At 37.4% G+C, this 14,458-nt stretch overlaps 1 protein-coding gene across 1 annotated transcript in view; it reads left to right on the forward strand.

The window, feature by feature from the left end:
* Nucleotides 1–13,363, forward strand: part of LOC106023548 (serine/threonine-protein kinase Nek10-like) — a 43,773-nt gene extending 30,410 nt beyond the window's left edge. The window contains 4 exon segments of the mRNA XM_031052471.2: nt 1,171–1,279; nt 2,651–2,700; nt 2,785–2,837; nt 12,857–13,363. Of these exon segments, the coding sequence (XP_030908331.2) occupies nt 1,171–1,279; nt 2,651–2,700; nt 2,785–2,837; nt 12,857–12,914 (270 nt within the window). The 3' untranslated portion in view covers nt 12,915–13,363.
* The last annotated feature ends 1,095 nt before the right edge of the window (nt 13,364–14,458 follow it).

Below are 14,458 nucleotides of genomic sequence, written 5' to 3' on the forward strand. Positions count from 1 at the left end.
TATATGCCCTATTTATATATAAATGTTATTAACTGAAAATTGCATTGCCTTCAAAACTATTGAAGTTAAACCTGAAGAAAAGGGAAGAAATAGGCAGTTTGAAAAGTAAATGGTAGTAAACTGAAGGTGTTTGAAATGCTGAATGCAATTCTGGGTATTTTTGCCTTGAAGGAAATAGTTATAGAAACTATTAATAGAAAGAAGCAACAAAAAGTGCAGTTAGAAAGATGGGGAATTGATAAGCATCAGTGAATAAGTGGTATATATTTTACCAAAATCACCGCCATAAATATGTTTGGTAACATTGATGTCATTGGGAGGTAATAGGAAGAATCTAAATAGAGAAAAGAATTAGGTAGAACTATTCTGGGAGGTGTTGTTATGCGGTTGTGTAATTTCTGCAAATAAAATTTTAAAGTGATGGGTTTTTAACTTTGTTGAATTAGAAAATTTAGCTAGAATAACAGACAAAAAGATTCCTCCACTGATTGGTGGTGGGATAAAGGTCTAAGGTCTTCCAACAACAGATACTCTTCTGTTTCTGTAACTGTAAAAGTGTTAACATGTTGCAGGAATGCAAAGCTAGAATTTCTCTCCTGCCCACAAAGATATTTTCATGTCAGAGTTGTTACCAGTGGATATTTTCAAAACTAGATGTTTTTAAGTTTAATGTCAGATTTCTTGTTTACATAATCCAGTAGCTGAACTGACTTTTGGGTTTCAAAAGTGTGGGATCCCTCTAATGGGCATGATACCATGTGAATATGTACTGTGTTCAATTTCACTTGAAGCCCCAGTTCTGAAAAGTGGAGTCATCAGCTGTTTCTCTTGTAAGTTCAATGGAATACACTTGTTTATCTTAATGCAAATACATAGTTTATGACATTTTATTCAGATAAAAAAATTCAGTGCTTTATATTATGTGCAGATTGGCAGCTTTCAACGTTAAGTCAGTGTTTCTGGGGAGAAGGTAGGACATTCATAATTGTGCTCACCACTGTTTCACTAATCAAAAAGTATTGAAATCTCATTTGACTTCTGATTCCACTGGAAAGGGTGAACTGCCTCATAAAAGTCTGAAATTCTTGGCAAACAGGAAGGGTGGAGATTTCAGGTGTTCTTTAATTTTTTTTTGTTATTATTATTTATTTTTTTTTAACCTTTCCCCAGCTGCTACAAGGTTCTCCTGAACTGATTGAGCCTAACTTCTTCACAGCAGATTGGCACATGGTACCTCCCTCTTCAGGTGGAAATGCATTGCTCTCAGATGATAGAAAAGGTAAAGAAAGCATCAAAACCTCTATAGTGGCATATGTATGTCTAATAAAGTGTATGGTATCAAAGCAGAAGGAATTGCTACTGTAAGATCTGTCTTTCTGTCTTTGAAGACAGTAAAGTTAACTGTCCTTCCAGTATCGAAGGTTTTTGGTTGGTTGGTTATCTTGTTGTTTAATTCCTGGTAAGTTATTTAGTTTACAACTGATAGAACATTCTCCCAATATGAAAGAGTATACTTTGGAATTACAAGGACATATCAAAGATGAAATAACACATGATTCATCCATGAATATCAGTAGAAATGTTTCCAAGTGAAAATGTTATGCTTAGAATTCCAGAATACATTCCAAAACAAAGCCTTGCACATGGCTTTTAAACAAACTCTATTTAAAACCTATATTGTCCTCTGTCATGTTTGCAATAAAGCCCTGAAGTCTCGAGGAGAGAAATTATAAATGCTATACCACATCTGTATAATGGAAAGCATGTATATTTATACTTTAGAAAATAAATAGTATCAAATATACTTTGGACTAATGATACTTAGTGTGACAAATCATGAACTCCATCTTGAATCAAACATACCATCACTGGCATCATCCATGATGGGGAATCACAATCCTTAGTTCAGAGGTTTTTATATTTATGTTTAATCATATATTTCTTTGTACAATGGACATAAGGGAAATGTGCAGCCAGTGTTTTGGTATTTGTGCCATTTCCATTCTTATAAACATAGGCAAAGCTATGTTACAATCTACAGACTAGAGAACATAGTAACATTACAAACAGTGGTGCCAGAAAGAGCTGTGAGAAACTTGCATTTTGCTGGTCTTTGTGTTGAAATCAGTGTATCTGTTCCACAGCTTATTACAAAACTCAGAAATAATACTATGTGTCTAGGGTGATATTTGCGTAGGAAATGAGTCCCTAACAATCACTTAAAATACAAGTTTAATTTTATTTCCAGAGACAACAATGCAACGTGTTCAGGTGCACAGTGTCTATAATTTTTGAATCTCTTAACCTGCAAAGAATACTTCACCCTCACAAACTGCTGCTGGTTCTGTGCCCTTTGCATAATAAATTGAAAGTGTAGAAGAATAAGAAACTTGCATTTCTGGGTTCTGCTTCATTAAGTATTTAAAATATTTTCCACCAGTCAGAACTCTTTCATAATATGATACTATTGTGAGCCTCAAATGTTCACATCATGCCATAAGCTGCAGGGGTCATTGTGGTCAGTGGAATAAGCTGATGATGATCAAACATCTCACTTGTCATGATCATTATAGTGGAATTGCTAAGAAACTAATAAAGGATCATAAGCTCCCAATTCACCAGTATAGCATTAATTGTCTTTTATTTTTAGGTATTGGTGTTTCTGATGTAGCAGAAGGGATGACATATGAACAGTTGCAGGTAACCCATAGATACTGCTGTGTGTATTAATTTATTACTTTTAATAAAGACCATTTACTGAAATTAATTTCTTCTATCTTGTAGACTCTAATTGAGGAGGTTCTAGAGGAAAGTGGTTATTACAATTTCTCTAACAGGTGAGTCTGTTCATTACAAATATAATGTTAATTATGATGTGCTAAAACCAAAGGTGTCATCTACCTGTTCGCATGATTGCAATTTCACCTTAAACTTAGTACAATACATGGTTTATTGTAATACATAGGTGTATGGACATATTAGCTAATCTAGGCATGGGGGTTTTGTCACATCTGTTTTCTTCACTCAGATGATAGCAGTACAAGTTTGGCAGCAATTTCCTCACGTTTCCCTTAAACCATCCAGGAGATGGTATATCTTTATTGCAGGAAACCTCTGAGGAATACAAGAAAATATATGTCCACAACAGTAGTTTAGGATTTCTCATTCTTTTTACCTGATAGTATTTATTGTCTCAGATATTCCTTAGAGCAAAAAAGTTCACTACTTCCATTAAGTAAGTCTGTTCCTTGTCTTTGTAGTAATCAATATTTTAAAGTCTATGAGAGTGCAATTAGGTTTTCTAAAACAAATAAACAAACATTCACCACCCTCCAATCCCCCCACTACAGATAAGAATTTATAGTTCCTGGTGCCTTAGTGGCATTTTTTAGTTATTCTCTTTGCAGACTTTTCAGTATGGATTCACTCTAGCTTGATTAGTTTCAAATATTAGCCCGAATATTTTTATTTATTATATATATTTTTATTCCTTCTCACAATTGGAATTCCAGCTTACAAATGTCTTGCTGCCTGCTGTAAGTATTGAAAAATCATGATTAACCACTCTCACAATAAAATAATAATTCACCCTTTAAACCTTTAGGATATACTTGAATTATGTTTACAAATCACTTTCGCAGCTGTGAGGTCTAACAGATTTGTTTGTAAGTGTTTTCAAGGATTTTAAATTTTCATCCTAATCAGAAGCTCCCAAGATTTGGTACTGTAGAAGAAATATCACACTATTTATGAGGAAAAAAAAAGAAGAAAAAGCTCTCACTTTTAACACCAAGATCTAGCAAGTCTTAATTATAAGTGTATAAATGTATTGTTGTCGTATAGGCATTTACCTCACAGACTGGCAAAAAGCATCTTACTGCAATTAACTGTAATGAATCAGGTGTATGCTGAATATGGACTTCAGTATTTTACACAAGCTGCTATAAAAATAAGGTTTTTGTTAATGGAAATCATAGAATCAGAGTATCTCAAGTTGAAGCAACTCAATAAGGACCATCGAGTTTAACTCCCTGCTCCTCGCAGAGGTGCCTTAAACTAAACCATGTGACTAAGACTGTCATCTAGATGCTCCTTGAACTCTGACAAGCTTGGTGGTGTGACTACTTGCCTGCAGAACCTGTTCCAGTGACTGATCACCCTCTCAGGAGGTGGTCTTCAGAACTTTTTCCTACTGTCCAGTCTGAACTTCCCCTAGTTCAGCTTCATTCCATTTCCCCCTGTCCTATTGCTGTTAATGTAGTTGCTGAAATATAAAGAATGCTCAAAGATTGCAGACAAATAGACTAGTACTTTAACTTGTAACATAGGAATGCCACAGAAATGTGTGAAACCAACAGTAGTAAAATAACTAACATTCTGCTTTTCCTGATTTATTCAGGACTACTTATTTTTCTGCTGTGCTGGTATTCCCTGCAGAGTAGCTGTTCTGTAGAGCCTTAAGTTATTTTCCTGCATTTTTTAAAATTTATTTTAGAGGAGACTTAAGAGAATGCTCTTTATAGCTACATGGGATGACAGTATGTTCTTCTGTGATAAGGTGTTCTTCTCTATGCTATGTTTGTCCTGCAGAAGGGAATGGAAGAAAGCAGCAAGCAGCACATTCCCACTCATACATAGAGTGTGGAGAAAGCCAGTGAACAGTTAGCATCCTTCTTCATAATGGTGGATGTGCTACATATTTGATTTTCCCAGGAGCATAGGAACATTGAAATTCACACTGTGTTTCCCAAGTCATGCAACTTCTTCAGCAGCACTGTTATCCACAGTCAGTGCTGATTTGTGCTTTATTCATGAGCTTTGTAGCAAAGTATTCTGGGTTCAGCAGTAGCAGTCATTTTCCTCCTGTGTTCCAGTGCTGTTTTTGACTTTCAGCATGGGAACCACACTAATAGCACTGATGTTTTTAGTTGCTGCTCAGTAATGTTTACCCTGACCAAGGACTTACTGAGTCTCATGCTCTGTCAGGGAGGAGGGGAAGCAGGGGGGAAACAGAGACAGGACACCTGACCCAACCCAGCCAAAGAGGTATTCCATACCATAGCATGTCATGCCCAGTATATAAGCTGCAGGCAGTTACCCAGCAGGTCTAGATCACTGCTCAGGTCGGGCTGGCTATCAGTCAGTGGGTGGTGAGCGGTTGTATTCTCTTCCCTTGTTATTTCCCTTATCATTATTACTATTGGTCCAGTTGCTCAAAATTGCTCCAGGAGTTGATAGTCCTGGTCAGAAACTTCCTGATTGCCTAAGCAACCTTTTTTTCAACCAGATTTGCCTATCCCACATGCCCTTGGTCATCATGACTTTAGTAAGCGTGGGTAAAGCCCTTCCCAAATTTTTGCTTGCCAAGCCATCAATCAATCAATTATTATTGGTGGTAGCAGTAGTGGTTTGTGTTATAACTTAGTTACTGTACTGTTCTATCTCAGCCCATGGGAGTTACATTCTTTTGATTCTGCTCCCATCCCTCCAGGAGCCAGGGGAGGAAGAAGTGGGTGGGGGGAGTGAGTGAGCAGTTGTGTGGTTCTGAGTTACCGGCTAGGCTTAAACCACGACAAAGACAAAACTGATTTTAGAGTGGGTGAAAAGAATGGAGTGAAATCTCCTTATAGGTACAAATCTCCTTAGAAGTTTAAATGTGTGTTGACTATATTTGATTTTTTTTTCTTCTTGCTCAGAATTGTTAATGTGTGCACATAATAGCTGTTGCTGTAGACTTTCACCCACTCTGCTGCATGTATGTCACTACTCTAGCATGTTTTGGCTTTAGCTGGCAGATACAAACATCCATACTGCAACCCAGTTGTTGGTCTGTCACCAGCAACTTGATTTTTCACTATACTTTGAATCCTATTATCTGCCATGATGCATCATATCCGTAGTTCCTCTGTCACTATTACATTGCTTTTATTCTAAACAAGGACCTACTCCCAAATAACTTACTATTTTCCCTTTTCTTCCAGAAAATTGACAGACCATGCTTTGGCCTTGGCTGGCAAAAACTTGTGTATTTCCAGAGGACTTGCCATTTTTGCTATGATATGCTTTGCTTACGGCCATTCAGAGCTTTTAGAACTTAAGTAATTTTACTCCTTTTTTTTTTGTTTTGCTTCTCACTTTCTCCAAATAGCTAAACAGTCCAGTTTTGACAGCTGTCCAGTACTGAATGATTCATTTGGCTGGCAGAAATGCTTCATTAGGTTTTGCCTCAAACTATCCAAACAGCTTAAGCAACTTAGCAGGCAAATCACTCTCAAGCTGCACTGCAAGTCACTTATCAGTGTTCACCATTTTCTGGTTTTATTCCACCAAACAGAATTTGGTTTGCAGCCCTCAGAGCAACATTCAATCATTCATTATTGCCTAAAACTATTTTGAGCCTTGCTCTACTTCCTCTCCTTTGTACACAGTGAAGCATTTCAGAAGCAACTGCAAATTTTCCAGCAGAAACTCTGCATCCTGTAGTTTTCCTGGCATCCCTTTATAAACGTGTTCAGAGAAAAGCATTAGGAAAAAGTACTAGGAGGAGTGAATAGCTGTATGTTGTTTGCTTTAGCAACATATAGGGCAATACACCTATTTTTAAACTTTCTTATTTTAAAAAGCTTTTAGTTTAGGTTGAGATTTTTCAGGTTCAAAGATGGGAAGTTGTAATGATGAGGCATGTGTGAATCTTTCACAGTGGAATCAGAATTATGGTGTTTCTAGCAGGAAACAAGTTGCCTTCCTGTCTGCGCATAATAAGTTTCTAGCTCTTCTAATAGAACTATGAGGAAAAAAAAGCAACCCGAGTCTTCAAAGGCTCAAAAGTCCTGAGAACGCACAAACTTGATTTGCGAAGTTGCAAGCTTTTAAAGGTGTTTCTTTATTTTAGTGCTGCAGTCTTCATAATTTCTTATGAAGTTGACTTAAGAGTATCAGTTCCATATGTTGTAAAGCTACAGGATGAATCTGTTTTGAAGAAAGAATTACATAGCTCCTATGGACGCATGCTGTTGCTAAAAACACTGCTAAATGCAGCATAAGCAGCTAGATAATGTATAGCATAATAATGCAGTCTGCTACCTCTGTGTAGCACACTTCGTAGAGAAAACATTCTGAAAACATTTTTTGTTCATTTTCTATTTTGGGGAATTTGTGTGCATTGTCTTTCCTTCCCATTGCTGTTGCTCTTCCTGTGCAAGGAATATAAGATGGGAAACCAAACCTTAAGTGAGGTGATGACATGAAACTTGTCATAGGATGAATAAAGTGTAGAAAGGGTAAAAAATGATTCAAGCAACTTGTTTGGGTGCCGAAACACAAATTCTTTAGAAACTGAGTCAGCTTCATAAGGAAAATGTCATGCTGCTTTTTTTCTTCCCCATCTTCATTATAATAGTAATTAATACCTCAATTCCAGTCATTTCATGGGCATTAATGACCAGCTGAGGATAATGACCCTCAGCTTTATCTTGAATTATCAACTTGTGCCCATATATCACTAATCTCCTAAAATTATTTAGCAGTCCAATTGTATTACTTATTTACACAGAAATTTGGTAAACATGCATAAAAATACCTCTGTAATGTTTAAAAATTATTCTGTTCACATCCCTTATGCCACTCTCTTTTTTTTTCTCCTTCTGGTTTAATATTACACTGCATGAAAGGCAAGATCCTTGATTTTGAGCCTACTTATAAATAGGACAAGGGATACTGTTTTCAAACGTTCATCAGGGTTTTATATTGATGTAGACATGTAATATCAAAATTGATGCAGAAATCTATTTTTAATAAATTGTATTAAGAGACTTGATCCAAGTAGAAACACAGTTACATCAAAAAACATTAGTTGTAAATAAAAAAATAGCAGTGGTCAGAGACAGGAGTTACGTTCAGCTGAGTGCTGTAGCTCTGTCATGGTTTAAACCCAGTAGGCAGCTCAGCACAACACAGCCACTTGCTCACTCCCCTGCAGTGGGATGGAGGAGAGAATCAGAAGGGTAAAAAGTGACTTGAGATGAAGACAGTTTTATAAGTAAAACAAAAGCTGCACATGCAAGCAGAGCAAAACAAAGAATTCATTTGCTGCTTCCCATCAGCAAGTAAATGCTTAGCTAATTCCAGCAAAGCAGGGCTCCATCACACTTGTTACTTTGGAAGACAAATGCCACCATTCGGAACATCCCCCTTGCCGCCCTTCCTTCTTCCCCCAGCTTTTATTGCTGTCCTACAGTATGGAATATGCCTTTAGTCCGTCAGAGTCAGCTGTCCCCTCTGTGTCCCCGTCCAGCTTCCTGTACACCTCAAGCCTACTCGCTGATAGGCAGTGTGAAATGCAAAAAAGGCTTCGATCATGCTGTATAAATACTGCTAAGCAATAACTCAGGCACTGGTGTGTTGTCAACACTGTTTTCATCACTAATCCAAAACATAGCACTATACAAACTACTATGAATAATTTTAACTATCAGAAATCAAAGAAATGTTGCTTCGACATTAGTTTTGTAGAAAAACAAAATGGTTGCAATGCAAGTAAGAATAGAAGGAAACAGCCTTCATAATCAAATGCATATATTAACATTTTGACACATTTTTGTAACTTTGCTCAGTGAAGTCTTTTCCATTGCTATTGTGGTTTTAGAATTAGAGAAGCAGTCATTCATGTAGGTAGAGCTATTTCATGGAGAGGAAAACTGTCAAGTCTGGCTCTAATGATAGCTCTATGTTTAACCCCTCAAAGAATAGCTTGAGCTATTATTTACAGAAGGACAGTATGGCTCAGGAATGATAGCAATTTCTGAATTTTGACTGTCTGGGGCAGCCCTCATTTGTATTGGGTCTATGGTCAATGGGCTCATCATTTGGAAACAGGAATACATCAATGGAGCATTTTCTATCCACAAATTCTTACCATGTTATCCATGTATTCTTCACCATTAATACACATTTCTAATTGCGTTACATGATTAATGGGTTAACATTTGTATTTAGCATAGTTATAACGATTTTTAGTGTTGTAGAACATACCAAACTAGACAGTAGATGAAAGTACAAAGCCCCAGTGCTCGTGGAATCTTAAGTATTTTTTTTTATTTAGTGATATCTAGGTGATTTAAGACACTCCTGTACTTTTTATTCCATTCTGGCACCACTTCCTGCTAATGTTAATTGGCATTTTCTGTTGTTTTCTTCTTCCAAATAGTTGTCTATGTTGATTCTTACTTCTTATATCTTGCATATAGGAAAGAAGATTGTTTTGGCCAGCAATGTTTTTTAGAGTCACACCAGCATTCTGTTGACTTGTACTTCTCCCCAGGGAGGTAGAAAAGTCTGCCAAAGTACTTTATTTTATTTGAACATCCATGGCTGCAAAAGCCTTCAATCTTGCCACCTGCAGTTCTGATGGCTATCCGCTGAAGATCTGTGTAGCACTGTAAGAATGCTGCCCTATTCCCACAGATCAGCAGTCATTGCATCTTTTGAGTTAGCTATCCTTCCACTAAGAGGCTGTATTGGCCTACCTTTCCCAAGTCTTTTACAGAAAATAGAAAATGGAGAAGCACTGTTAATAGCACAGTGGAGTTCTAGGGAAATAATGACTTAAAACTGGGAAAAATGTATGACTTGGATACTAAGGTATTAGCCGCTGTGCATGTCAAAATCAGATGGCCAGGTGTGAAAAACTTATGGCTAACTGATTTTAAGAAACTTGCAGGAATGTCCTGGTCACTTCAGGGATGGCCAGTAATCTCATGACACAGAAAAAGGATGTGCATTTTCCTGATCTTACAATTCCATGAGAAAACTTTTGCCACTTTGGTTAGTAAGTCAGTCTTTTTTCTTTTTTTCTTAGGCATTTTTTCCTGTGAATCAGAATTATAGGGGCTGTAGCCAAAACTGTTTGTCCCTTTAGCAGTTAGTCAGCATCAAGATGACTAGATTTGGCTAGTTTCAGGCCTGCTAGGTATTAGGACTTAGATATAGAACCTGGCTGTACTTCATGACATTGCCTTGTGCAGAAGAGAGAAGTGATCCAGAGATCCATCTGGTGCAAGTACTGAAATAATCTGTGATAGGACTGTCATTGATGCAGATCCTCTCCCTTCACCCAGCTGAAGATTCTCTTTCGCAAAGAGGTATGTGGAAACGCGCATTTTACCTCTTGTTGGAAAAAAATTAAAATCTGGCCTGAATTTTGGCTTACTGGTAGTTATCAAGTCATTGACACAGTTCAGTGATGAATACAGAAAATTAAGTGGTCTGCTGACAGTGGAAATGCCTGAAGTCCACACTGTAGAAAAAGTGCATACTTATGAAGCTGTCTGTCAGCACTTGGACTGTGAGAATGACTGTTTTCAACAGTAGGCAGATGGCTCCGATCCCTCGCAGAGATCGCATGCCCTGATCTCAGACATTCTTATGTGAGCTTCACATCTTTGAGTAGAAGCATCTGTCGTCACAGACTTGTTTGGCTGATATAAGATGGGTTTCCTCTTGCAGTTCTGATGCAGGTCTTCCTACCAGTTTGAGGTAAAGATTTACTTTGAGACTGACTTCTGTGTGTCTGAGATGTTTGCTTGACAGAGTTCTTGTATAAAACATAGATGAAGTTTGTCAAATAATGCCAAATGAGAAGGCACCTTCCTACTAACAGTGGTTCAGAAAGCTCACTGTAGTCTGGAATCATGCTTGTGCTGTCAGACCAGTATCTTATACAGCTGCTGTAAATTAAACACTTTGAGTTGAGGAGGGATTTTTCTTTATTTTGTTTGAGTCTTCAACAGTTTGGTCCAGCTAAGGCAGTTTAACCGAGAAGAATGTAATAACATTCTATGTCACAGCAAGATGCTGTTAAAAGGAATTTTGGGAACTCTTAGGCTAAGTGAAAGACAATTTGACAGTTTCTGAAGAAATTGAAGACAAGATTGGCCTCAGTGTTCAGAAACTGGGGCCATACAAAGGGTTTCCATGCAGAGAGACATTGACAGGCTGGAGTACTATTTTCTGTACTCTGTTGAATAGCGTGAAGGTCAACAGGCCAAATGTAAGGTCCTGCACCTGCATCAGTGCAGTCTCCCCCTGCAGTCTATATCACATACACGCTGAGGGATAAAGAGATTGAGAGCAGCACTTCCAAAAAAGACTAGGTGATACTGGTGAGTGAAAAATCAGACATGAGCAAGCAATGTAGAGGCCAGCACTTGTAACCTGGGCTGCATCAAAAGAAGTGTGACCAGCAGTTCAAAGAGGGTGATTCCCCCACTCTACTCTGCTCTCATGCGATCTCACCTAGAGTACTGCATCCACATCTGGATTCCCAGAAACTACAAGAAAGACATGAACCAATTAGAATGGGTCCAAAGGAAGGCTGAAGAAAACGATCAGAGGGCTGGATCATGTCTGCTATGAAGAAAGGCTGAGAGAGTTGGACTTGTTCAACCTGGAGAACAGAAGGCTCTAGGAAGATCTTATTGCAGCCTTTTAGTACTTAAAGGGGGCTTATAAGAAAGATGGGAGAGATATTTTTTGCCAGGGTACAGCACAGGTGACAGCACAAGGGGGCAGTGGTTTTAAACTTAAAGTGGTTAGATTTAGATTGGACATAAGGAACAAGTTTTTTACTATGAGAATGGTAAAATACTGGAACAGGTTTTCTTGAGAAGTTGTAGATGCCCTTTCCTGGCAGTGTTCAAGGCCAGATTTGGATGGGGCTTTGAGCAACCTGGTCTAGTGGAAATTGTCCTTGCCTGTGGCAGGGGGATTGGACTAGATGACGATTAAAGGTCCTTTCCAAACTAAACCATTTTATGATTCAATTTTTTGTGCAGGTACAGTGCCCCATTAAGGATTATGTTGTTGACATATATGGGGCTGAATGATGGTTTGCTGTCAGCCTTCAGCCTATTTTGGTTGATTGATTCCACATATGTTGAAGTGTGTATGCAAAACTATAAATATATTTTTTATATTTTCCTTTCCTTGTTACTGGAATACTTTAATATCTGTCAGTACATCAGTAATCAAAATAACATTGTGCTTCCTGAGGGACTATGTGTATAAAGGAATGTTTGAAAGGGCTTTGGATATCTGGCTTACACATATTGTATACATGTAGCCAGGGAAAATTTTGGAAGAGGTGTGACTCTTGGAATGGAGACTGTGGAGTTTTGAGACAAAAAATAAACACCTGTTTTACTTTCTCATAGCACTGATTATGAAAAGAAGTCTTTACATTATATTTTCATAGAATAATCAAAACAATGAAGTACGACTTGATTATCAGAAAATGTTCACAAGCTGACAGAAGCATCTCCATCACTTTCTGTGCTACTTTTCTTGCAGGCTAGAAAGGAATTAGAAAGGGAGAAAGAAATGATGTTAGAAATGGAAGTAGCTCTTCATAGTGCTGATGTCTCTGGATATACATCAGCTACACAAGTTAAAGCTGACCCGCAAATGTTGCATTCAGGCCTCATTGACCAGCTGTGGGAGATCTTTGCTGCTCTAATTCTATTCGTGTGTTATGCAGACTAGTTCATAAATCTTGTGCTAGAGGATCATTAGACAAATTAATTCCCTGTGTGTATTGCAAATGATAGAATTTCACCTGAAGATTTCTGCATCAAACTCTGTTGTAAACCGTGATGTAAAACATTTCTTTTGATAGACTTCTGAGTTTCCTTGGCTTCTACATCACCCTTGTACACCAGCTTTCTGCTGATTGCAGAAAGATTGATTTCATACCTGGTGACTGTAAACAGTGGGGAATTCTTACTTCCAACACATACTAACTGTGTATTTCTTACCATCTCCCCGTCTCCACCCTTCCATCCCTACACCCTCCCCCTTGCAGGTATCTCTACTATTCAAGGGGAACAAAGACCTGTCCCGCAAAAGAAGAAAACTTGTAATTCTGAACAGAAGGTTCAGAACCATTCCTAATGAAATCAACCTGCCTGTACTTCACCTGAGGCTATCTGATTACCAAAGGAACACGTTTGGCTCATTAAATAGCATCCAGATGGAATACCAATGTTGGGCAGCTTCAAGGGACCTTGAGTGATATTTCAGGATGATATTCTTAACTTTTGATCTGTTTACAATATAAGCACTTTACTGGGAACATTGGGAAGGTTTATACTATAGGAGAAAAACTCTGTTCCCAACAGTACATATCTTCTATTTTTGTTAATATTTTAAAAGAATTGTTGCATAGTCATGTTTTCTGGAATGATAGTTGAAAGCCTGCAGCTTTATTTATATCCATGTATGTGTTCTGTGGGAAGAAAAAGAGCTTTGTAATATGGCCAGACAGAAAATATCTTTAGGTTCACTGTACCAGAATTAAATGAAAAAACATCATCACAATTTTAATATTTAGAAGAAATTTCTCTCTTTCTGTTTGGATAGTAACAAATTTTAATGCTAGTGTTCCATGTTAATAGTTATTATTTATATTCAGCATAGCTTCTAAAATTCTTGTTATTTTAAAACCAGCTAGTTTTACTGCTATTCCAAAATGTCTGTATTATATGTCTATCTTTAGGCGTATATTGTGTAGATTGGTGTATATAAAATGTGTCATGTACATTTATATGCATCTATATATACACATTCATTTAGTATTTAACAGACTAAATAAATAAAATACATGCTTTGCTGCTAGTCAAAGCCGTAGTACTTAAAAGCACTTCTGGAATTTCACAGTTTATCAAATGTTGCTAAAGATGTCTCATTGCAGTAGCAGAGAAGCTATTTTTTTGCCTATAATTTAGTAAGGAATACTTATTAAGTACAAAGAATTTACCGTTGATACTTTGGCAGTCATAATTGTTGAAAACAACCAGGGTGCACTTGGTGATATAGCTCTCCTATGTAGAAAATTATTAACATTATGTTCATGCATGATTAATCATAAGTAAGTTGATACAGATGTATGATGTGTGCTCTGACACACCTCTGCAAAGGTCTTTTTTGTTTTGTTTTTCCAGTGGTTTGTTTGTCACTATAAGTAGCTGTAAGTAACTGCATTCATTTCCTAGCAATTCAAGTGTATTATTTCAAGATTTCAGGTGTGACTTCAACATCCTGAATTGTGAAGCAGTGAAAAAGGGCCCAGTGAGTAGTGTAAAAAAATAAAAATAAAAAATATATCCTCTTTTCACATATGTATAATTTAAAAAGTCATCAGATGCTGTCTCTGCTTCTATACAATGGTACAGTAGTGATAGCAAAGGTCTGTTAAGGGTCAAGACATATGATTTCTAAGGTACCACCTGCAGGTAGCTACAGTTTCCACCATGAATCACCATAGATGATGCATTTCCTGCAGTGTTACCACTAAAAATCAATTCCTATACTAGTTCAGAGACATTCGCTTTGTTAGAACGGAGAAAGGGAATGCAGTATGGTTAAATCTGTTGGATTACAAAGTAATTCCATGCTGTATATGGCT

This window comes from Melopsittacus undulatus, chromosome 1 (assembly GCF_012275295.1).
Source record: "Melopsittacus undulatus isolate bMelUnd1 chromosome 1, bMelUnd1.mat.Z, whole genome shotgun sequence".
Classification (NCBI taxonomy): Eukaryota; Metazoa; Chordata; class Aves; order Psittaciformes; family Psittaculidae; genus Melopsittacus; species Melopsittacus undulatus.